The sequence below is a fragment of the Acanthisitta chloris genome, unplaced genomic scaffold (genome assembly GCF_000695815.1).
Source record: "Acanthisitta chloris isolate BGI_N310 unplaced genomic scaffold, ASM69581v1 scaffold9899, whole genome shotgun sequence".
Lineage (NCBI taxonomy): Eukaryota > Metazoa > Chordata > Aves > Passeriformes > Acanthisittidae > Acanthisitta > Acanthisitta chloris.
Genome location: NW_008693092.1, coordinates 6,909 through 33,047, shown reverse-complemented (window position 1 = coordinate 33,047; position 26,139 = coordinate 6,909). Strand labels below are relative to the sequence as shown.

Sequence of the window (26,139 nt, the reverse complement as noted above, 5' to 3'; positions counted from 1 at the left end):
GGGGAGCCCAATGCCTTGTGTTTCTCCAGACACATTCTGTGGGACCTCTATTTTCTGATGGTATTGTCTGGGGGTCTTTTCATTGCAGCTGGCAGAAGAGGATGAGATAAAGAACATCACGCACTGGACACTGCTTAACTACTACAACTCATCTGCAGGGAATGACAGCACTGTCACCCCACCTCCCCTTGACCCCGCAGACGTCCCCAGGGGACCCTGCTGGGAGACAACTGTTGGCATTGTAAGAAATTTGTTATGTAGCAAGTCTCTGGGCTGGTTTGGGGTGGTTCATTTTTTTGTTTTTCTTGTTGATGTCTTTAGCATTTCCAGGCTTGAAGTTTTCCTCATAAACGACAGCTTTTTCCCACTCTCATATAGCAGCACTAAGGCAATGCAAGTCCTTGTCCATGGTTCTCACCTGTAGTGGTGAAATCCCCAGCTGGAAGCACCCAGGGCACACACAGCTCTGCAGCACATGGCATGAAGAGCACAAAAAGCTGGGTAGTCTGCAGTCATGCCTGCATCGTGTTCTTGTTCAGATCATGACCATATCTTTGAAGCAAACCTATCTTCTACACTTTTTGCTGAACTTCATTCACGTTACAGACAGGTTTTGGTGCAGAAGTAAAATCCAGCCAGAGGATGTGCCTCAAGAGAACTCCAGACAGGTCCAAATCCATAATGCATTGTGAGGCCATGGGATGAAAGCAGAATTAGGCAAAAGTAACCCCCCTGAAAGGCATGCAGGGTTTCACCACACAAATCCACCCTGAAATGTTGATCTTGCACCAAGAAGTTCTGCAGCCAGACTATGCACAACTTAAAAAGTAAAAGTTATCTTTTAGCAGTTGACATAGAAAGTTAGGGATTGCCAAGCTAAGAGGCTATGCATTCCTCTGCACACTCAATGGGTCTTCACCAGCCGAGTGGTTTTCAGTCAAGTGGGAAAAGACCAGGCAGGGTTGCTCCTCAGAAGGGGCTGATTCTCAGTGCAGCTGAGCTGTCATCTTCCAGATCCTTGGGGTTTCCCCTTCATATTTTTAAACCTTTTCTTGTAAGTGCTTTTCCTTCTGAATCCTTGGGGCACAAGTTATCTCCATCCTATGAGCCTTACTTCTGCCCAGTTTTACCTTTCTTGTCTTGCACATCTAGCTTCTCTACGCTTACTGACATCTTTTGTTTACAACTGAGTAATTTCCTCAGGAGTCCATGTGAAGGTCACAGAGCTGAGCCATACCAGAGTTATGCACAATCAAAATTACTCTCATGTATGTATATTTTACACCAGCATTATTGCAGCATTACCATTCTGCTCCTATTTTATGTGCTGCCACAGCATACAGTGCAGTCAATAACGCCAGCAGCAACTATCAGGTCTAATAGCTGTAACAGAGCTCGTAGATCCCAAGCACAGAGCTAAAGCTTGGGCACGGCTGAATGTTTGAAAACAGGCAGGGAGGTTGCTCATGGCATGCTTTTCTGAAGGTTACTGTCATATAAAGACAAATGGCTTAATAGAAAATACAGTCCTGAATGTGCTACTGAAATTACAGGGGCTAAATGGGTTTTTCCCTTCTTTTAAATTGCAGGAGATTGTGAGGCTCACTGTGTCCGATATCCTGGTGACCTTCATAACCATTCTGGTGGGAGATTTCATCCGAGCTTGCTTTGTCAGATTTGTGAATTACTGTTGGTGCTGGGACCTAGAGGCTGGATTTGTAAGTCAGTATTTTATAGCTGAGAAGATGTAAGTAATTCAGGACCGTTTGGTCAAATGCTACAAATGAATTGATTTGGAATGCTTGCAGTGGTCCTCTGGTCTTGTCTTATAACTTACTTGATGTACATAGCCTCTGCATCACTTTTCTGGATCAATCAGTTCCATCCTAGAAAGAGCTCTAAAAAAAAAATGCAGTTCTCTTCCTCATCTCAGGGCTTTAAAACATGAAGCTGAGTTTTAAAAAAAAATTAATCTGATATTCAATCAGTTGTTATTATCCCAAACCTTTGGGGCCTTCTATAGCTCTTCTCAAACCCCCAGATCTTCCTGTTCACTGCCCTACCTGCTGGCAGTAACATGCTTTATTTGCTGCTGTGGTGGGGGAAATGTCCATTGTTTCACATTAAAGGTGACAAAATCAGGTAGATTCAAACAGAGATGGAAATACCTATCAAGATTACAAGTATAGCAGAACACTGACTGCCTAGCTGTCATATTGGGAGGGTTTCCAGAAGGGGTCTGGACAAGAGAAGGGCTTTAAAGGTGTCTACAGGGGTTTGGTGAAGGTGGGGTACAATAGGCATTTTGCTGCTTGTGGAGCTCTTTGCATTTCTCCTGGGGGAGGCAGAGGACATTTGCTTGTGCAAAGATGGTTTAGTAACAGCCATCTAACCCAACCTAGCCATGGGCGCAAGCATAATTTTACATGTGTTTTTTCTAATGTTGATAGTAAGTTTCTTGTTTAATGCAGCTTTCTCACACAGGAGTACTCAAGGCAGTGGACAGCTGACACTGAAAGTTGTCTTTATTTTCATGGGAAAAAGAAGCTAATATTAACCTCTAGCTCAGATTTGAAGTAGAAATGGACCAGAATGAAAAGAAAAAGAGAAAACAATGTTTACACCCATCCCTTCCCAAATCTGTGAGCAGTTAGCTAAGCAAGACTGACTGGCTGCTCTTGAGTTTTCATCATAAAAGACAAACATCTTAACCTCACCTGTATGAATTGCTGATAATATTAAGTAAATGCAAATGGCATGAAAAACAGACATACCATACAAGATGCTTCAAAGATACGAGGGCATCACCCATAATTTCTTAGAATTCTGTTCTCTACATTGCCGTTAAAAAGAAATAATAATAAAGTGTGCTTTTTTAAGAAAATGCAAAAGTAAAATCTTTACACATAGTTTCATCTGCCAAAAAACATCTGAGTTTTGTGTGCTCAAAAGCAGATATATGTAGAAGAAACAGTAGCTTCATCATAGGCAAATCTAGCAGAATAATAATTTATGAAACAACAAATATTGTCAATAGATTAAAACAGCCTGCCACCATTAGCCCCCACCTCAGACAGGTTGCTCCATATAAGCAGTATTTTAATTATCAGCTAGGATATAGTAAAATATCACCAAATACCCATCAGGTTGTATATTCCACTTTGCCTCTATTTCTGTTCTTCATCAGCTTGGACCTAGGGACATGGATACACCTGGCATAGAATTTGCCCTCCCGCACATCATTATCACCATTTAAATGTTCAATATTTTACCAGAGTGGAACTGTAAGTCCATAGCCAGACACACCAACTAGAGTTTAAACCTAGTCCCGTGTCATGGCTCCTTTGCTTGCAGCTGGTGATGTATTAGCAGGAAGAGTTAAACACAGAGCAGCTCTAAGCACCTCCGTGTATGTGTCCAATTTTCAGCAAGCCAAGAGAGAAGCAGCAGCCCACAGCGCGGTATCTCCAATTTTGCTTTCACCACACTGCTGCTGGTCATTCAAGCAGCATGTACACAGTGAGAGCTCGCCCAGAAATCCCTTCTTACCAGCTTTAAAAAAGCATCATATGCCCAGCAGAAAACAATAGCAGATACCTCTAGCAACAATATACTCTCCTTTCTTTCCCCACACAGCCATCCTATGCAGAGTTTGACATCAGCGGCAATGTTTTGGGTTTGATTTTCAACCAAGGAATGATTTGGTAAGATTTCTTCTTTTTTTTCCTTCCTTATTTAGAAAACCTGTCAGTGGAGTTACAAAGCTTCCAAGCCAACTGGAACAACCTTTGGGTTCCAGTTTTTCTGATTGTTTGGCTTTCTGTGCTTGACTACAGAAGTGAAAATTGAAAAATGCTAGCTTACTCATCCAAGAGGAGTGGCATAACTGAAACAGAGTTCAGCCATGCAACCACTGCCCCACACTCACTTTTATAAGGTCTTTTATCCCAGTGCTATAATTGTATTAAGATGGTCCATGTGCTGGAGGAAGAGCGCAGAAAGGGTTTGGGGTTGCACACAAGGTTATACATCAATGCAAGAGTAGGCACGGAGACAACTAGAGCAGTTGGATAGGAACAGCATGTCACAAAACTGCCCCAAGGGAGGGCAAATGGGAGCTGCTCTGCCCTTCTGTGGTAGCATAGAATCACAGAATCATAGAATTTTAGGGGCTGGAATGGACCTTACAGATCAGCTAGTCCCCACTCCCCTGCCATGTGCAGGGACACCTCCCCACTAGACCAGGTTGCTCAAGGCTTTATCCAACCTGGCTTTGAGCACTGCCAGGGCTGGGGCAATCAGAGACAACAGGCAATAGCACAAAGCACCCATACGTACTCTGAGAAGAATGTTCCTTTTGCCATGGACTGATAATTTCTGCCTATTACCCTTCTACAACACCTTTGTGGATTTAAGAGGGTCTTTCCCTGCTAGTTACACTCACCTGACATTTTCCAAGCTACCTCCAAGTGATTTTTGTCACAAACTGAAAATCTTTCTTTGCAACCATGGAGAGATTTGAGGCCTTGCTGGTCCACAGTGCATGGGACCATACCCTAACATGGATGCAGAGGTAGCTCCTACTCTGGGAGCATGGGAGTAGCACAAGTCACCCCGCTCAGGTTTGTTTGTGGGCAAACTTGCCACCACATGAACACTTGTTTTTCTGCTTTTGAAAATAGAAAACCTTCCGGTCTGTCAAAAAATAGCACATGTCCTTCTCTTTTTCTTTTCAGGATGGGATCCTTTTATGCACCAGGGCTCATAGGCATAAACGTGCTACGCTTATTAACCTCCATGTATTTTCAGTGCTGGGCTGTTATGAGTAGCAATGTCCCTCATGCAAGAGTCTTCAAAGCATCAAAGTCTAATAATTTTTACATGGGACTGTTGCTGTTGATCCTGTTCCTCAGTCTCCTGCCTGTGGCTTACACCATCATGTCCCTGCCTCCCTCCTTTGACTGTGGACCGTTCAGGTACTAGCAAAACACCAAAAAGGACATTTGGGGGCTCTAGTACATGGGATATTTTTTTTTCATGAAGTTAGAAGGCCTAGAGTCCAGCAGAGATGATGAAATGCCTGAATTCTCCATCTGCTTAAATCCTTAGCAATCTGGGGCAAAGGGTCATGTTCAGCTATGGGGTGTAAAACAGTCAGCTGGGAGTGCTGAACCTGCTCCTGTCTGCTGTTGTCTTCTGCTACATGATTCCTATTGTTTCCCCAATGCACACCAACAACAGCACCAGAGGACAGCAGGGGTGAGATAGTAAGGTGCAGCCCCCAGTAACAAAAAAAAATAACCCATCAGGAGCATCCTTAAGGTTCTCTGAAGCATCATGGGAGCAAAATGAGTGCAAAGCCTTCTTCATACAGCCAAGAACTCCCACAGCATGAGATGTGTTTTACGTGCTGACTTTAGTTGGAAAATAACAGGAAATGGATAGGAGTGAGCCCGAAGAGTTGCAGCTTTTTATAAAAAAAAAAAAGAAAAAAGCTATTTTCTTAAATTAGGAGAGAATCAGCACTGCAGAGAGCATTCAGTGGACTGGATTAACATGCCAATAAAGTCTAATTTGATTGAGTAATGCTATTTCCTGGGCCTGCTGAATCTGACTCAGCAAGGAGCCAGCTTGGAACAAATTGTTCTTGTAGATGCACTGTTTTAGGTTATCTGATTGCTAACAGAGAATGACAACAGAAAGCTAAAAGACTCGGGGGAGAAAGCAAGGTAAGAAAATTTCCTCAGTTCTATAACAAGGACAGATGTCAACGAGCGATGTCAGAAGATCTGACAAGAAACTTGTTGCAGGCATGCTATCATTTGGAGATGACTAATCTTCAATGTGAAAGAGCTATTTCAATACCCAATCAGCCCTTCAAAAGCCACTCAGCCTGATTCAGACCCTGGCATAGCACTTGGCTCAAATGAAAGCTTAGCTATCCTGAGCTTCTGGCAGTTGATGAAGTTGGGATACTGTTTAGCCAAGTTTCTCTTTACTGACTCTTCATCATCAGGACATAGTCCAACACTCCCCTTAGCAGAATCCTCCAAGCTCCCAGGAGGCAACAAGCCTAAATAGTACTGATAGGGTTGAATTTCCAGACCCAGAGATGCTGGGGAGAGAAGAAGGTCAGTTATGTAATCCAGACTTTTACAGATTTGTTCTCTTTTCATACAAAATACTCTCATCTGCTTTATCAATCCGGTTTGAAATTACTCTTTCACTGAGTTTCCTATTAAGCAATAATCACAGCTTGCTATTTTTGTCATTACTTAGCAGCTCTTCAAGTTGGCTCATTATTTCAGAAAGCTGAAATTTGCATATGGAAAGTCATCTCTACCACAAAAAGGCCACATTTAACAAGATACTGATCAGAAATGTATGGTTATTGCAATCTGCAGGTTTTTATACATTTCAGAGGGGTAAATAGTCAGAGCTCATGAAGGAGTCACATGGTGAAATAAAGTGACTTCAGGAGCAAGTTAGCCTAGCAAAGACTATTCTTATAATCAATGCAGGGAGTGAAGGAATGAATGGAACAATAGACATTCTAAAATGAAGGCACTTTGAAATTCTTGGTGGCCAACAGCAAGCTGATGCTCACTGAATGAAAGTGAATGAAAGAGATGAAACATGCCACTTTGCATCATTAGACTAGGAGCTATTTTGTCCCTCCAGGAAATACCTACACTCCTTAACTGTCCATTTGTCTTTCTAGTGGAAAGAAAAGAATGTATGAAGTCATTCAAGAGACTATCGAGCTTGATTTCCCACTTTTTGTTGCCAAGATCTTCAGCTATCTGGCAAATCCAGGACTGATCATACCTGCAATTCTGCTCATGGTGTAAGTTTTCCTTCCAATATTACAAGGTTGGCTTGGGGGAAGGAGCTTGAAAAAAATTCTGGGATATTAGTAAGGTCTAAACACAGCTTCTGCAGAAATAACAGCATGGATTAGGGCAGACACATTATCCCTATCCTCCTCACCTTTGCCTAACCCAATTTCCCAAAATTTAATTACCTGACCCAATTAAACACAGCTTTGTAGATGAAATGCATTGCTGACAGAGGCCTTGTAGATATCAAAGCTGTCACAGCTTCCATATGAAAAAAAAGTCAGTAGCCAGCAGGAAATAAATGGACAGTCTCAGCCTGGTGCCTTTCAGAGAAGCAATTTCTGTCACAGCTGGTGGTATTTAGAGCACAGCCAACACACGGCATTCAAAAATTACATGTTCCAAAAATATGAAGAGGTGTGTTATTTCCTTGGGTTTGGGGGTGTTTATTGTTTCATTTTCCAAATTATACATCTGGATTTTGTTTCAGTGCCGTTTGATCATTTCAGCTTTGAAACCACACTTAAGTCCCTAACACCTTGAGCAGTACTAGAACCAGGGCAGTTCTCTTTTTTCTTGTTCTTCTTTATAAAAAGGATATTTTTGGCATTGTTCTCAAGGTTTCCCATAGCTATCGAAATGAGTAGGAGAGCTGTGGCCAAATTCTATAGGCAGCTCTGACCACTTCAGACTAATCAGTGGGAGATGGAGTGGGCTGGCAAGCCTATTACATACTCTTGCCTGCTCTGAGTCTTCCTGGGTCATCCATAAACATTGGAGATACACCTCTGGGCTGATCCAGCACAGCTGCCCTTGGGCACCATGAAGCTTCATTCTGAATAATTACACTGAAAGTAATGCCATTAAATTAAATCAAATACAAGTTCCCATGTTAAAAAATTTCTTATAGAAACAAACTGAGAAAAACCCAATTAAAATGAAACTGACATGTCACTGCTCTACCTGCCTCAAACTTCTCATTAATTTTCATCTAAAAACCATGATCAGATACTGTAACTCAAGCAGACAGGCCCTACACTTAGAAGAAACAGATCAGATACAGGCAGGAGACAAGAAGTCTCACACCACACGCCTAGTATGGCTGAGCATATTATTGAGTTATAAACTCTATTCCTGTGAGCTTCACAGTAGGACTGGCAGATGCTACCACGAACACGAGACGAAGACTGCAGAATTAATACACCCTTAATGGATGACCTTTACAAAAGGGCTGCATGCCAGGTTTCTGAGGCTTTGATGCAACCCCCCTAAAATCTGGTGGCAGAGCAGTAATACCTTTGAAAGTAATGGGTTTTTTCAGTGACAGACTTGTGCCCTTTCCTCCACTGGCAGCTGGGACAAGGAACAGCACAAATCCAGTTTATTTGTTGAAGAGACGTCTTTTATCAGTCCTTCCCAGTCTTGGCTATTCCCATACCACAGCCTTACTATCAGTCCTTCTCTCTTCAAGGCACCATTTTGTCTCTGCCCTGATTCCCCTCTGAAAACTGAAAGATACCCTGTGTCCATGTTACCTAAAACAGTCTCGTTTCCCACCCAGATACACTGCCTGTGCAGCCTTTGAGGCTATTAAATATCTGTGATTTCCAGGTGTTCAGCTTCCAAGAGTATCGCAGCCCTAAATGAGTGTTTTCCCCCATGGTGCCTGGACAAGTCAGACCCACAGCCCCTTGGCAGTAGCTCTCACATGCTCTGAGAGCATCAGGTGTCTTGCAGAATCACTGCTTGTTATCTGCATGCACTTCTTGCCTGTGATAATCCCAGACAAAATCATAGCTACTAGACGAGGTTGTTTCCTAAGGCTTCAGTCCTTTTCTTCTTTCCAGTCAAGTCCACAGTTTCCTGCCTTCTCTCTGAAAATCTTCACCTGCTGCTGCTACTTCTGCTGTGGTATTGACAGGTAGACAGGGTCAAGCTGGAGCTAGTCCTTACGCTGATCCCCATGCAGCTTCCCAAGAGATTGAAATCAGGGAAATGTAAAAGCTTCATTTAGTCCCAGTGAGTGGAGAGCCAGCATCTCTAAAAGCAGCAAGCAAATGCAGCCTAAATAAAAATGGTCTACACAAAGAGCGATGGACAGACATAAATGGACAGTCTGGTGATTTTGATTGCAGACACTCAAAAAATGTAGTTTGGACTTCTTAGACTGAATTAAGTAATTTTCTCTAGCCATGATAATCCCTTCTATTTTTTCCAAGTGCAATCCAAAATGCCTCTTCTATTTATTTCTGTTCTTAACTTCTGGTCCCAAACAATAATGGCATCCAGTGAGTGACATGGATGTAAAATGTACTATCCTGTTTCTAACTGCCCAAGGACAACAGAAATAGGAAATAAAGAGAAAGAAAAAGCAGAGATATTGTGCACACATGCATAAAACCATTGGCCTTCTTGGCCACCTGAGCACACTGCTGGCTCATGTTCAGCTTTCTATCTATTCAAACTCCCAGGTCCCTTTCTGCCTGGCTGCTCTCCAGTCACTCTGTCCCCAGCCTGGAGCACTGCATGGGATTTTTATGCACAAAGTGCAGGACCAGCACTTGGCCTTGTTAAACCTCATCCCATTGGAATCAGCCCATCTCTCCAGCCTATCCAAGTCCCTCTGCAGAGCCCAGCAGGGGATGAAGCTCTGGTGGTTGAAGGCAATACTGGCCACTAATGCAGAGGCTGAGAAAGGACTGAAAAATGATGGATTTGCTCAGTTACTCAGTGAACTTGAGAAAGCAGCTCAGAAACATAGGACATGGCATCCCAGATGCTATGTAATAGCCAGCTCTAGTTATCTTTATGAAAACAGGAGTGCTCCAGACACTTACATCCTGGCTGGTCACAACAAAAATGGCAGAGCAGCCAAGAAGCCCTGATTACAAAGTAATATTTTCTAGGCGATGAATTTGATAGCATAGAGGAAATAAAACTATCACTTCTTTACAGAAGAACAACAACAAAAAAAGCCCCAACAATTTCCAAGACAATTTTGCAAGACAGAGCCCAGATCACCAAGACTGAGTTTTGGGTTAATGCTAGGCAAAAGGAAGCAAATGTGTTTCCTCTAGACATCCCTGCAAAAAACCACAAGAAAGGCCATTCCAAGTACCTCTTCTTGACCTCCCACCTGGAAACCACAGTACCTTGCTGGACTTAGAGTCAGGCACTCTGTTGATGAAATCCTCAAGCCTGGTTTGAGGATACTGAATCAGGGCTGGAGCCAAACAAGCAGGTTATGAACTGTCAGGAAACCTTATTTTCCTACCTCTTTTTTTTTTTTTCTTTTACAAGAGAATTTTCTACTTTACTTTAAAAGAAAACAAACAACTATAGTGGTGAACTGAATGGCTGGTACTTTTCCTGGGAATGGCTTGGAGTCACTGAGCAGATGATGCTTATAATTTAAATGAATAAAAGCACTCTGCAAAAGCAGGAGACACCTTTTACTACCAAAATATTAGGCTGGTGAGTGTCAGAGGTGGCGAGACAGACCGAGACGCTTGGGCATGTTTTAGAACACAAGCCTCCCTGTGCACCAAAGCCTGGCAGCCAGCATGACCTCTCCCGTCCCTGCTTGCCTTTCAGTTCTCTCCAGCTTGGCTTGGTTTTCTCCTGGCTTTGGTGTGCCCTTTTTGGAGAAGAAGGGATCAAAAAAAAAGCTAGTGGCTCTGCTCCAACCTGGCTTCTGCTTCCCCTCGGCTCCTGTCTCACTTTCAATGGCCCCTTCCAGGGATACAGGATGCAGCTGGTCCAGGCAAAGCAGGGAGGACTGTTCCTAGAACACTGCTTACTGAGAGAGGCTTCAGGGTGCTGCTCTGCCACCATTTCACTGGTTTCCCAGTTTTTTCCTAAGGTGCCTGTGTTACCTGGTGCCTGTTTCATCTCCCAGGCCATTCCTTGTGAGTCATGGCAGAAATCCACGTGTTTTATCAGCTATGTTGCTTTTCAAGGCTGGTTCTTGTTTACCAAGGCTGGTGCAAAGAAAGTGGAGGAAGCCTATGGACAACCAAGGTGGAGGCATGAGGGCAGGGTGGTCATTTTTCTTCTGTTTGAGCAGAACTGAGCTACTGGATAGGCTCAGCCCGTCTCAGCTGATCATGTCACAAGGCAGCCTGAATTTTCCCTAAGCCTTGAGCCTCTAAAAGCTGGTGGAAAAACTAAGTACTAAAAGGTAGGCAAAACAATAAATGTTCCCTCCTTGTGAAACTTTCTCTCTCCCCTGATCCTATCGTTACAACAACACGTTTGTTTTTGTAGCCTCGCCATTTATTACCTAAATGCTGTGTCTGAAGCATATCAGCGCGCCAACACGGAGCTGAAGAAGAAAATGCAAATGGTAAGTACTGATCTGGCAAAGACACCTTTGAAATACCATACACTTCAATTTTGATGTGTAACGTGCTTTTAAATCACTCTTCACTTCTGGACACATCAGAGACAAAGTGATATTTTTATGCTTGTTCAGTCCCCTCTGATGGCATTCAATGGCTAACTGCAAAGAATGGTCACATCCCATAATAGGCTGTTACTTCATACAAGGAAACTACAGTTGGTTTTCCCACAAACTGCACTTTCCACCTACAAAAATAAGTTACCTCAAAGTTCAAGCAATGCTTTGGTGCCTGAGTTTTCCCAGGGACAATGATAAGCCCATCAAAACCATAACCAGATTTTGTACAAGTTGCGCAGCAAAGAGCCCTAAATAACAACATGGCAATAACATATATTTTTACCATAATTCTCAAAACACCTTACAAAGGAGGCTGGTTCTCTGTCTCTGCTGTACAGTTGATAAAAGAAAGACTCAGACAGATGCAATGACTTGAACTAGTAGAGTTGGATTTGGACCTTATGATATCCAGAACTGGGAGAGGTTGCAACATGTCAAGGACCATAATGCAGGGATCCCTGAACTAATATGAACTAGGTCTAGCAGCAGAATACCTGCAAAATCATGGCTCTGCTCAGGGAATGAGTCTCATTGAGAAAGAGCAAGGGTATCCTGGTACCAGGGCTTGTGCTGGTCTGGCAGCACCAGTTTCCTCCAAGACTTTCCTAGCGGATCTATCCTCATGCTGTTTTTTACAAAATAGATGTGCCCAAAGTATCAAGCCTTGCATCAAGAGAGGATATAATGCCAAGTGGACGGAGGCTGTTCTATGGGTTGGGACCACTCAGCTGTAGCAAGGCCATGAGCTGCCTTGCATTTTGTATCTCCAGTACACAACTCCTTCCATTGGCACATCACCCTTTTGGGAGGAGGGATGGAGCCAGAGTGGAGTCCATCCAAGCTTTCTCACTGAATAAAAGAGGGCAGGCTCTCCCTTCCCCATCCAGCATTGCCCTGAGCAGAAACAGTCCCTGGGTACTTTCTATTTTCTGCCATCCAGAAGGAGATCTTTGAGGACCTAAATGTATGTAAGTAAAACCAAAGACAGCCCTACAATCCATCCCCATGCTCTATGCCTTCTTCCTCTGGCATTTATCCCTGAAACCCTCCCTCCAAAAAGAGGTCCACATTTAACATGAACCAAAGACCCAGATAGGGCAGATTAGTTGTTGCAGAAACACAGACAGCCTGGTAGAGACCATGTTATCAGCAAGTGCTTTGCCATAACAGGAGCAGAGCTGTTGCTTTCCAGACTCTCTGTCTTGTCTGGGATGTACTTTCTTTCCCAAAAACACTAGGTCACTGGACCAAGATTCAGTACCTTGAACTTGGCAAAGAGATTGCATTCATACCAACAAACACTTAGCCAGGCTAACCACGACACCAGGCCACCATGTCATGGGTTACATCTGCAGCTTTAACCTGAACTGGATGGTTTTTACTGATGCAGCAACGTGAAGAGGAGAAAAACAAGAGAAACAACAAAGCCAGTACCAACCCTGTGATGCAAGACCTGGCAGATTTACTTACACCAAGTACGAAGACTGCAAGTCACCCCAAACAAACAGAAGGTAAATATAGACAATCTTCCTTCAGCACTTCTGAAAGTGCTCATTTAGCCACCAAAGCGACTGCAAAGATTGAGAAACTGGAGGGACACACATTTGCAAGGGATTGGATTAGTGTAACTAGCACAGATTTTGTCCACTCACAGAAATCCACCTGACAATGGACAACCAGGAAGGGCATGTGTTTTTAGACTGGATTATATCTCGCTCAGGCTTATCACAGTGTGGGAATTGTAATCCAAAGTTATGGTTCACACACATCCAAGCAATTAACCATGCCAGTCATGAAATCAGAAATTTATTCAGGGAACAATTCTAAAATTCCATCTTTTCTGGGCTGAGGAGCTCAGTCAGCCACACTTTTTTCTGAGTTGGGGTTTTCATTGGAAAATTCATTATGAATGAGACAAAAGTTTTATACAGGAGTGCATTGGTCTTAGGGCAAATAAATGCATGCTGTAATTTCTGCTGAGGGGAGGTCCATGGCTGGGCAGAAAGACAGGAGGAGGCATTGGCATCGGAGTCTGGGCACTTTCAAGGAAAATAGATCATCCAGGCTTGGTCTCAACCAGCCAGTTCCTGACTGCCAGAGCATCCTGCTCTCATTTGTGGGAAGCATGTGAAAGATTTTGATTTTATTTTAATATAGATGAGAAAAGCAGACTAGTGCCACCACAACCCCTTTGCATTTAAATGGGCTGTTTCTTGAAGAGGCTGAGACAAACTGGGAAGTTCAGACAAACTTGATACTGATTCCCACACACAGCAGACCCAGGGTGCTTGTTTAAGTGAAAATAGTGATGTCAGTGTTGTGGGTGCATTTAAAATAAAGACTAAAATCAGCAATTACCCATGACCACCCCATGACTAGATGTGTACCAGAATGGATGGTAAGATTATTGTGTCTTATAAACGCATCAGAAAGAACCTGCAAAGAGGGCTTGGGCAGCAGAGACCAGACCTGGCTGTGGCCAGGGGCAAACAGTCTTATTTCTGGTTTCTGCACTCAGATGCTCAAATGCAAATCCCCAGACACTCTGGTTATTGCACACAGAAGAAACAGCAGCCACTGGGGAGATGATGAAAGGCAGTATTTGCTCTCAAGGAAATAACATTCATAATCTTTGCTTTAGACAAGAAAATAGAGTCTCCTAATAGAACCAGCCCTGTTGGTAAACCAGGCAAAGCAGCAGTCCCTGATGGCAGCCCCATGACTGGTGGGAGAGGAGCAGCATTCACCCCAGTGCCACATGTGCTTGTGACACAGCCACTGTCACCAGGTGTCCGGACACCTTACCCTGGCCAGCCCAGGCCACGGGGGCACCCACTGGGACCAGTCCCTGGAAGAGGTAGAGGGCAGCCACATCACTTACAGGCTGCTCGATAAGCTCAGCAATGTTTCTCCTGTTGGACATCAAAATAGAGGTGCTGTGTGAACTACTGTAGTTTTAGTAGGAAATGATTACTGCACATTGGACATCCACTTGTGATGGTCTGTATCTATCCAACACTATCTAATACAGATTTGTTTTGATGCTTGGTAGTACTTTGGAGTTGTATCCTGCAAAGGTTGTGCTGATTTTGGTTGCAAAGGAAACGGGAGGCAGGCAGAATGAAAATCAGCTGTGCCACTGCTAAACTGCTGCACACAGGATGCAGCCCTGTGGCCACTAACAGCAGTGAGCTCACTCTGTGGAGCAAGTGCTTGTCATACCTCTCAAAGACTTCTTGAAGAATTAATAAAAGTGGTGTGAGTTTACCTGTCATTTCAACAGAGGGTCTTTCTTTATTTTGCTGTCCCTCTACCTGAGGAATTATGTATTCTTTAAAAAAAAGTGAGTGTCCCTGCCCAGCTGCAAGGCAGCTTCTACTAGGAGTAGAGGTCTCCTATTAGACCAGCACAGGAGGAGGTTTTGCCATCTGCATTTTGGCCTTTGTGACAGCTTTCCTCCAGTCTACCTTCTCCAAACTTTCATCTTTTTGTTTCAATCTCAGCACCACTTTCTTTGGGTTCTCGCTCTTCTTCTCTTTTCATAGTCTGTTGACAGCAGCTTGTACCATTATTTCAGTCCCTGGATACAATTCCTAATTTAGCAACACCACCCAGCACAACTGAATGACTAGCAGTGCTTTGGCCTAGTTTCTGATTATAACCAGTTGGAAGTTCCTGGTACAATTTCAGAACAGTATCTTCCAGATTTCTGTGACAGAACTTCTCTGGGTTGACCTGCTCTTTTACACTTACAGTTTCTTCCTGTTGTTGACACAAATCCATTCTGGCTAGTTTGGTGTTCACATATGTGTTGCTCTTCATAAAAATGTCGATAAAAAAATAAGTTTTCTGAGTAAAACCAAATCCATAACCATAGCTAGTAACAATTCACTAAAGCTGGGATATTTCCATTTAAAGGTTCTCACTTTGAATTTTTCCACTAAATGCCACAAATTTTGTCATGCATATTATGTTCAGGACAGGAAACTCAGTAACTTATTTCTCCCTATGACTTGACAGATCATTTGACCTTGAGCCTAGGAATGTCCACCTTCAAGGAGCTGGGCAAAACAGTCCAGTTAGGTCAGACATGAGGCAGATTGGAAAAAGAATTCAATTTTTCAGGTCCAAACCAACAAAAGTATTTAGACAACTGATTCCTCACAGGAATTAAGAGCTTAAATATTGTGCTGTGCTTATTTGTAGCTAGAGACCTAGCCCCTTTGTTAATGTCTCTACTTTATAAAACAAACCAGAGCCCTGGAGAAGTATTTCCAGGAATGTGAGAGACAAATAAAAGGAGACTTCAGAATTACTTCAAAAATTAAATCATTCCTTTTTCCTTTCAATTACAGAAAAGTCAATGGGTTATTTCAAGAAATAGTTGTCCCTGGTGCATGGCTTAAAGTTGAATTTTGGCTGTTCCCAGGTACTCTGCTGTTGTCAGGGTTGGTCATTCTCCCAGGGAGCCTCCACATGAGAATCCACTGATGAGATTTATTTCCTGGTCTTGGAAGGATATTTCTCTGAGCTGGGTCTCACAGATAAGGCCTTGTCTTGCCTCTTTGCTGTGATAGTTGCTGATGCAACAGGGCTGTGGTGACCTCTCTTGCCATCTCTGTCTGCAGAGATACCCAATCACTGAACTGTAGAAAAGTCAGACAAGAGCAGGCCTTTTTTCAGGAGATAGAGGCTGTCATCCCCCATCCTTCTTCACAGGTGTCCATATTGGTCAAAAAGTGCTGGGGGAAGGTGTTGCCAGCCTGCTAATCCAGAATGATGTTGCAGAAACAACACAGTGCCCTGATTTCAGCCCAGCTGGTCTGCACTGCAGACTGTGGTATCTTAGGGAATGGTTATGTGACAAGGAGTAGGACTTTCCTCCACTTAGCTCCTCAGCTCACACTCAAAGACAATTTGGAAAGGGGATAAATGTGGCTTCAGATCTTACCTCTTCTTGAAACAGAAAGAGGATGAAAATGTGCATCAGCACACATGGAGGAGAATCAGAAAATATTTATTTATTTGCACAAGGAATATAAGGGCGATAAGAAACATTATGAAGAAGCCATAAAGTGCTCCAGACAGGTTTTGAAAACCTGAGAAGCAGAGGCAGACTTAGACCAGATGGGTAACTATTACAGGATTTGGATGCTCTCTGAATCAGGTCCCTGAATCAGACCTGCTATGTTGAGCATTACAAAGCACTTTGTCATCTCTGGAGCACGCAACTGTCCATTAGCTAATTAATCTTTCAAGGTTTGCTTATCTCTAATTATAATACATTAGGTTCATCCATTGATCAATGTCTTTTGCAAGCTCAGAGACTTCAGTATAGAGGGTGATAGTATCAGCTAGACAATTTCTGCAGACCAGTGGCAACTCTCTTCCCTGACTCCAATTCACAATGGGGTCCTATGTTAGAGCACAGCAGTTATGAAGGGCATAAAAATGACAACTCTCAGACTTCATATTGACTGAAATGATTATTTCTCCCTTGAAGTGTTGAGTCCATTTACCAGTTACATGCAACTGAAGGCTAAACTCCACAAACTCACAAACACTTCAGTTGTGTTTGGTTTCATCCCTAATTTTTCTATTGTTAGGAACAGCAATAAGCCCTTGTCTGAGAACTCAGCATTGATTTCCAACCCCACATTTGTTGAAAGACTATATCCCAAGCTTCCTCCAGGGCTCAGTCTAACTTCAAGGGGAAAGAAAGAAAAAACGAGTAAAAAAAGCTCAGTGGTAAGTACTGGGAACCTCCTAGTAATCTCACACAGTTACACAGTTTGCATTCATAAATGACTGGAAGAGCCCTCTGCATTGCAAATTTTTCACATTTTGTATTGCCACTAGCTCAAATGCTGCATTCAAAAGATTTTGGTAAAAATCAAATATCTAAGCTTAATGATTTTATTATTCTTCTCATCAAAGATTTGTTTTTAATCAGGCAGCTCTCATGAGCATCAGTTTTTAGTTTGAATGGCCAGAGGGAGCACCTGCTCAGCATTACTGATGAACAGAAAATTCAAAATAACAAATAAAATTTAAAAGGGATATTTTGCAAAACACATGGCTAAACATGAGCTGCGAAGGAGGTGACAACATGCACACTTCTCTTGGGGTCAAAAACATCATTCATACATTCTATCATAATGTGCTTGGCCATGATATGAGACATACTGTTTTCTATACTCACAATGAACAGAAAATAGCAGACACCACTAAATGGGTTTGCTCATAAAGTCAGAAAGGAATGCAAAGAATATGCTGGTTTTGCATTAGGTACCAAGGCATCTTGGCTTGTCCAAAGCAAAAAAATCAGCTTTTTGCTCCACAAGGAGAATGAGTTGCTTTCAAAAAAGAACCACAAAACATCTGAGCTTGTATTTTTAGGTAGCTTACATGAAAGTTTCCAAGAAGAGAAAGAGAAACAAGCACTGCATGCTGCCACCATTGACAGCAATTTTTCCCCACACACACACCAAACAAGCAGTCAAGATCATCCTGAGCCCTCGTGCATCCTCTGCTCCTATACCAACCATGCACTATGGCAAAGTCCTTTATCACACATTCTGAACCTTGACAACCATAGGATTGTCACCTTGCTTGACAATTTGAGCTACAGAAGTCTTGTGTGTAATCAACCTCCTTTCTTTCTCTGCACAGCACTGCTCATGGTAGGAGAGGGTTTCCTCATACCAGCTAGCAAACCAGAGCTTTGGGGACAGATTTTTAGTTCCTTTCAGGGTGCTGAGGAGGGGTGTCATCTGTACATGTAAGTTAAAAATACACTCAAGTACTAAGAGGCTCCAAGACACTGCAAGAGTCATTGTAGGGATAGGGTCCACAAGCTGTACTGGCTCCAGCACCTGCTGAGACCCACCCTGAGAAACTTCCACCAACAAATCCAGGTGAAAAAGGAAAGCAAAAGTCATTTCCCACATCCAGAGAAAATTCCTGATGATGGAGATGTATTTTTGTAGCTTTTCCTGCCCCACAAGGCATGTTGGCTGGGCAGGGGATCTGTCAGTGTCAGTTAGGGAATGTCCACCTTCAAGGACATTCAAGGAACTGAGCAAAGGGGTCCAGTTAGGTCAGACATGAGCCAGACTGGAAAAAAAAAGGATTCCGCTTTAAAGGTCTAACCCAACAAAAGCATTTAAGCATCTGATTCCTCACAGGAATTAAGAGCTTAAATATTGCGCTGTGCTTATTTGTAGAGACCTAGCTTGTTTGTTTACATCTGTGGTTTATAAGAGACCACAGCTCTAGAGAATTACTTCTCGGAAACACAAATGAGAGACAAATAAAAGAAGACTTCATAATTTCTTCAAAAATTAAAGCAGAGCATTTTCCTTTCAAATATAGAAAAGTCAACGAGTTATTTCAAGAAATAGCTGCACCGTTTGAAGGTGGACATTCCCAGACTGACACTGGCAGAAGCCCAGCCAGACGGAGGCTCTGCTGGTGTCAGGAGCACCAGAGTGGCTTCCACACTGGTGAAGATGCACTACAACTCAATCTAACGTCCTGTGAGCCCCTGACTTGACCCCATCAGGCTGTGGGTACAGCATGTCACCCACCTTCTTGCAACCCAGCATGTTTGGACTCCACACAACCATATATCAGGTGCTTTTGCTGCCAGGGAAGCAGGTCAGATGGGGACCTGATCTGCCTGACCCCACTGAATCCCTAAACCACATCTCTTCAGAGCAGTGTTGTCCTGACAAAAAAAAATTTGAAGTGCTTGCCAAAAGGCTTTAAAGAGTGATTTCCCCCCATTTTGATTCACGCTGCATGCAATGCTATCAGTTCTCCAGCCTGACAGCCATGGGGATTTTTTTCTTTTCTCTCTGTCATGGTTTTCTTGCCGCTTGCCTAAGCCCTGAGGCAGCAGCTTGTCCTTTGGCAGGTGGCAGCCTGGCTTCATCTGCAGCCAAGGCTTTATCACTCACAAATGCTCAGATACAGTTTTTCCCCTAGGGAAAAAAACAACCCTGAAGCCAAGGATTTCTAGGTCCTGGCCCATTTCTCACAGAACACAGTCACCAATGCTGAATCAGGGTTCAGCATTGTTTTAAATGGACTATACCAACAGGATGCTATGCTGTGGCAAGCAAATGCAGAGAGGCTTGGCTTTGCTGCAATCACAGGACCCAACTCCCTGGGGTCCCCTTCAATTCAGCTATCTATAAACAGGTAAAACAAGTGGTTAATATTGTCTCCAAACCTTGAATTGGTACCACATGCTGCCACGCAGGAATACTCACCTTATCCATGCGCTCAGCAAACAGAGGCCACTAAACAAGTTGGGAGACAATCTGTGTATGAGTGTAACCAGACAGGCACTGAGATAAAGATGAGTGAATTTTAAAATATTTCAGAATTGATGTTATTTTCTGCAGCACTCCTTCATGATTGACTAGAAAGCACGAGGCAAAGAGATTTCTTTCTGGTCACTGCTCCAAGCATGCAGGCAAAGAGAGAAGAGCTGACAGCTGCCCAGGGACAGATGGACGGATGCTGTTTCCCAGCAGGCAAAAGTTTTGTGTGCATCAGCATCAAACACCTAAGGAAATGACCCAATGAACAAAAGTTACCTGAAGGTGGCAGAAAAGCCACGGGGAGGAGAGGGGCAACTACAGAGGGTCTTCCCCACCTCCTAGGGACCAGACCCAGGCAGGAAAGTGACAATTGGACATGAGAGCTGAGTGCCGAGCTCAGCTATGCTCCTTGGAGGCTCATGCCCAAGGGAACCAGAGTGGGATTTAGCATCACTTAACCCAGCTCACAGAGCTTGGAAATCAGGAGGGTTTGGTCCCAGGCATAGCAAGCAGATTGGTTAGAAATTCAGCAGCTCTGCACCTGCCTTAAGGCCAGTGTGGGGGTAAGGACACACTGCACTCACCACTTCTACATACAGGGAATGAAAAAGCTTTGCAAGGAAACAGCTGCAGGATATTAAAGCAGGAGAGCTGCTCTAGTGGGAACTAAGCAATGCTTGCAGATGCTGCCAATGTCATCTTCTCTCCAGGCAATGTAGGAGGGAAAAAAATAACTTCAGCTGAGACGAAGATAAAATGAAAACAACCATAGCAGCATAGCACGGTTACCTGGACCGCTTGAGGACGGGCAAACCATCACAATGATCAAGTGTGCAGATCAGGTTAGTAGGAGGTACAACATTATTTAAATGGTGTTACTCATTTTTCTGGGGAATAGCAGCTGCAGAAACATCCCAAAGCAGCTGTGTCCTCCCCCTTTCTCTATTCTTCCTGAAAGCAAAGTTGTTCGGGGGAAGCAAGGCTTCTCCTGCAAAAGCCTGCAGATCCAAACCTTCCTCTAATTAAGAAACATTTCACACATATGGGACTTTTGGGGTTGGTTTTTTTTTATAGCAGTAGTGGTAAATAATTCAGTGTCTTGGCAGATGTTTAGGATCTTCGAAATATGATGGTTATTATCAGGTTTATTTAATTAAGGTACTTGGAGGTCTCAGGGAGAGGTAGAGAAAAAACCAAAACCTTCCACCATAATAAAAATCATGCCTTCTTCATTAGGCAGAGCACTTTGATACAGCAGCTTGGGCACAGCAGTACAAAGGCTGAACACAAAACAGAGCTCCACTGACACTACAGCAGCACCACTGCAGCTTGCAGGAGCTCCAGCTCCACCAGCAGCTGCTGCAGTGTGGAAACAGCCCCAAGGTCAGGGCTGCAGGAGGTTTGCAGAGGGCCCTGGCAAACAGAGCTTCTGCTCCCCAAGAAGCCCATCACTTTTTGGAGGAAAAGGCTGCAGAAGCATTTTCACACTGCATTTGCAAACATAACCTGCCACTGGCAAGCTTTCCCTCACAAAAGGCTGCAGCTCTGCCTGGAAAATTCTCTGCAGCTTCTGCCATCATCCCTGCATGGGATGGGGTTGTGCCACAGCAGCAGAGAGCCAGCAGTGGGGAAACTTCCACCTTAGCACTGCCCTGAGCATTGACATGTGGACAAAGCTGTTTCCCTCATGTAGAAGTAATGGAAATCTGTTGTAAACCATCTCCAGGAAAAGCCTAGTATCAGACAAATGCTGTTTCACCACTTTATGTCCTCCTCAATTCCAGTAACAAGAAGGGTAAGTAGTTTTTGAAGACCTTTTGCTGACTCTGAGGAGCTGATCTAGTTGTGCTGGAAGAGGACAAGTCACCACCTGGGTATGCAATGCTACCACAGTGTCACCAGAGCCAAGTAAAATGTTTGAACTGGTTATCCACCAAACAGCTAAAGCCATCACATCACTGGGGATAAACCAGACATGCATTGCTCACAGTACTCCTCCAACCCAAAGTCCAGGAGGAAAAAACAAATATCCATCTACAAATATGTGGCACAAGGAGGGATGGGGGTCTGTGCACATAGCTGCAATAGGGGTTTGGGCTTAGACTTTGGCCCAGAGAACAGGCAAAGCTTGTATCTCTTTATTGCCATTCTAATAGGAAACACAGAAAGACTTCACCTCCTGACCCTTCAAACCTGACCCTCCTCCTTCCAGCCTGTCCAGGGATTGGCAGCCCTGGCTCTCTTCCACTCACTACCAAACTATGTGCCTCCCAGACAAAAACACATCTCAACCTGATGCTGATTCAACCTCTTTAGTCATTTACTAACTACATTTCAGACTATTATCCTCCCTGGGTGAAGCAGAGTGGGTACTGATGCTTTGGCAGCCATCAGGTGCCTTCCCAACAAGAGGGTGCCCCTTTCCTGGCACAGTCAGACCTTGAATTCAGAGGCAAGAATGTGGAATGCAAGGCAGAGCCTCTAAAAGTAACATCTGTTTAAAGCTAGTTCCACCTGACCATGAGGGAGAAGGGAGCCTCAGGGCAGTTTTGGAGGCAGAGCTGTTCCTTGATCTGTCAAGACACCAGACTGAAGCTCAGAGCCCCCATTGCCCCTAAACAGGTCTACAAACACCAATGTGGTGGGAGAGCTCTCCTCATCCCACAGCAAACACATCCCAAACCTACCCCATGCGAAACACACCCTGCCACCAAGAGAGAGGTGGGACATGGGGGCTCCACAACACCAAGACACATCCTAAATCTCATTAAATCTCACCTAATCAGGAAGATGTACCAAGAGCATGCTTGTCATGGGGTTCCCTAATAGCACCAGCATATATAACCTGACCAGCTGCCACAACTGCTAAGCTCACCCCAGCCTCAGCAAGCAAAAAGACAGCTACTCTGTGCCAGGTCCCCATGTTCTTCCCCTCTGGCTTACACTGTCCCATGAGAGGCACTCATCACTCCCCTTCATATTTTGTGTTGCAATTATCTTATTAGCAGAAGAGCCCCAGAAAGTTGCTGATCACAAAGCCACAGTCCCAGAAGACAGCAGAGTCTAACAGTAACCCTCATATCCCAGCATGAATATGAGGCCACACAGGCATACCAAGCCTTTCCCAGGCCGCAGCCAATTAAGAGATGCTCTGCTCTAACACCAAAAGGGAAGGTCAATCCACTGTTCTCATAATAGTAGATTTAAAATAAAAATTAAATAAACAGAGGCTTGGCACTTACCTGAAGAATGCAATCTCCATCTTCCAGATCCCAGGGGAGTAGAGCCAGCACAGACCACAAAAGAATGGCTTCACAGGATTCTTATCCCACCTGGGCACCACAGCATTGATAACTTGCAGCATTTAAAATCCCACATCTCAGATCTGACATTTTAATGAAGTTCCTGCTTCTATATTCAAGGTATGGTTTGAGAAATCCCAGTTCTCATTTTGAAACAATAAACACAAACCATGTAGCTTTCACAGAATGAAAATAAAATTTGAAACAAGGAGCAGGAGCAGCCTAGAAGTCAAGGAGAAATCCAAGACACACTTAGGCAAGCACAACTAACACTTAACATTCATCTCAAAATTTTTCAAAGTCTTGAAGCCTTGAAATCAGAAAACTAGTTGCTAGACTTCTTAGTCTTCCTGAAAGAGTCAATGGAGAGCCACAGGCTGCTCACAGCAAAGTGGGTTTCCTACCCCACACCAGTCCTTCCAATAAAAGGGGAGGAGACACTTCAGCCCCTGGCTGAAGCACCTGGGGCTTGTTAAACCTTACACAGCTGGGAGCAGGCATGTTTTTAAAGAGCCTCCAGAAAAGATGCTGTGGAGAAGGAAGTGGTGGTGGGGTTTGCTGGGTTTTTTTTTAATCTTGCCTCTCAAATTAGAGCTTCTAACAGCAAAATAACAAATGAGGGGAAATGGTACATACCCTGAGCCCCTCTCTACACATGCTACTTAATTTTTTCATATATGAGCAAAGTCAACAGGTGTAGTGAATTGTATCCCTGTGAGTTTTGGGAGTACCAGGGAGAAGACAAGTCACTCTAGAAAATCCTGGATGCAATAATCCAAACAGAACAGATAGAAAGTTTCCAACATATCTTCAAGTAGGGGCACTTGCAGCCAGCAGCATCCCACACTTGCTCCATTAGGGAAATTAAAAGCAGGATCAAGGTTTAGAGCTGAGCATGGAAGTGACAAGTTTAACACTGAGACATATAGAAAACCAGTAGGTTTCGGGGTGTATTATTGTCCCTGTGAGAGGGCATCATCCTGCTACAAGTAAGTCAAAGAGGCAGGCAAGAGCAGCTTTGTGCCTTCCCTCCCGCGGTGCCTTCTCTGTCCAACTCTCCAGCCAGGCTGCCAGCAGCAGCCGAAACCCAGAGAAACGAGGAATAACAGCCCCATCTACTGGAGACTGGGAAATGATCCGCGCACTCGTATTTTGCAGCTGTGCAACTCAACCACCGTCATCCTCCTGACACCTGCCAGGTGGGAACCTACTGCTGGAAAAACACCTCTGTTAACATGCCAGTGTCCGACAGTGGCAAAAGGCTGATAGAGCCATTCTGACCTAGTTCAGACCCATAATGCAAATATCCAGACCATCTCCTTCACTCACAGCATCCCCTCATGTCCCCAGAGGTGAGGTGGCATAAAGCCTCTGGAACCAGTTTCTTGGGCAACATTAACAAATTCAACATTCCAGGTAAGAGCTGGAGCTTCACAGCAGCTCTCCAGGCTGTACAGCTGTGCCAGCATTTCCATCTACAGCACAAGAATGAGCAGTACCAGCATACCCTGTTGTGACAAAAGCTTGCCCCAGTCTGACACAGCTGCCCTCGTGGCAGACCACCTCCAAGTTCTGCAACATGCCACGCTTGCCACACTGAGCTCCCTGCTTTGCATTAACCCCAAACCTAACCCTGACCCAAACCCACATGTACGGTGGGCAGGTGTACAGTCCCATTGAGCATGCAAAATATTGTTTTAGTCCTCATCATCCAACTCTGGCCCATACAACATGCCCTGTTGCCCTCTGCTGACCTGCCTGCTGTTAAAACTCAAGCTCCATACTAAGGTTAGTGTGCACACCATGTCCCTGAAAGGCAGTCCATGCCAGATGCACAGGTGTGCTGTGGTATCCCTTGTCCTGCCCAAGAATCACCAGCAAGACTGTCCCAAAATGAAGAGTCAGCAGCATGACTCAAACCCAAGGAACGCTTCTTGGTGTAGTGCAATAGCATTTAGCATGAAGACAAATATTTTCTACCAAAGCACGTTTCTGTGGCCTTCAAAGCAGGATTAGGGAGACAATTTCAGAGGATGCATCCCATGTCCTTTAAGGATTTATTTTATTCATGCTTGAGCAATACTTTGAAAAACAAAAATCCTGTAGCCAGTTAAACACTAACAGAAATATTCAGGATTCTGTCACATGAGAAAACACACACTAGTTAAAGTCAGGCTTTATTAACACTTCATAAACTGAGGTTTTAAGCAGCAGCCCAAAAAAGACATGTGCTTACACCTGTAGAGATAACAGTCCTGAAGATACCTTCATTATGTAGTTTTCTTCATTAGTGACTACTGAGTGTAGAAATGAATAGGTATAAATAAAAGTGACACACTTTCAGAGTTGGACAGTGTAAAAATGACAGTGAGAATTCGTAAAAACACAAGTATTAAAAGAGCAAATAAAAATAACTTCAGGAATCAGTGTCCCACAAAGCAAGAAACTCAGACAATCAGTGTTGTGACATAGCAAGATCGTGCCCATGCCCAAGGTGTTTATCACACTCTGGCTCTTTGCAGGGCTGACAATCAACTATGTTCTGTACCCAGCGCTACATACAACTGTAATGTACTGCTCCACCTTCACCTGTCACACAGATTTTGATGCAGATGAGGTTTTCAGAAACTCAGAGGCTTTGTGGTTTCCCCAAGCCCTAGGCTGCAAGGGCTGGTAGTGTCAAGCATCAGCTAGAGGCAAGAAATTTTGCCTGAAATGCTGGGTGATGTCTCTTTGGAAGCTGCAGGGCAGTGGGCAGATGTGCTCCAGCACAACCTTGGTCCTACAGCAATAATGAGGTAAATCTGCAACATTTTGGTTTTTTCTTCCTCTGCCAGGACACAAATACATAAGATGACAGGCTTCATCTGTCCTGAGAAGGTTCAAGATACACAGCTTTGGAGAGTGCTGCACTCATGACAACTACAGATTTAGCATGTGCTTTACTCCACGTAGAGTTTATCTGCACCAAGGCGTTGTTAATCCAAGGGAAAAAAAAATTTAAATTACAAGACCCACTCCAACTGCATGCTTACACTCCTGGGTGAGGAGGAAGTCTCCTAAGACGTGCAGTGAGGGGAATTCATCAATCACGCACACCTCAGTTTCCATTGCATACTTATATGCTGCACTGATTTTAGTAAACAGGCTTACAATATGAGCATACCACACTCCTAAGAGACAGCACCAAATATCCTATAGCATTTCCA

At 43.9% G+C, this 26,139-nt stretch overlaps 1 protein-coding gene across 1 annotated transcript in view; it reads left to right on the top strand.

The window, feature by feature from the left end:
• The window catches only part of TMC2 (transmembrane channel-like 2), a 31,122-nt gene extending 16,929 nt beyond the window's left edge, over positions 1-14,193 (top strand). Inside the window, exons 13-20 of the mRNA XM_009082944.1 lie at positions 89-241; positions 1,590-1,718; positions 3,637-3,704; positions 4,737-4,976; positions 6,722-6,847; positions 11,106-11,184; positions 12,689-12,809; positions 13,940-14,193. Coding sequence (XP_009081192.1) covers positions 89-241; positions 1,590-1,718; positions 3,637-3,704; positions 4,737-4,976; positions 6,722-6,847; positions 11,106-11,184; positions 12,689-12,809; positions 13,940-14,193 — 1,170 coding nt within the window. The remainder of the gene's footprint in view (positions 1-88; positions 242-1,589; positions 1,719-3,636; positions 3,705-4,736; positions 4,977-6,721; positions 6,848-11,105; positions 11,185-12,688; positions 12,810-13,939) is intronic.
• Positions 14,194-26,139: the final 11,946 nt, after the last annotated feature.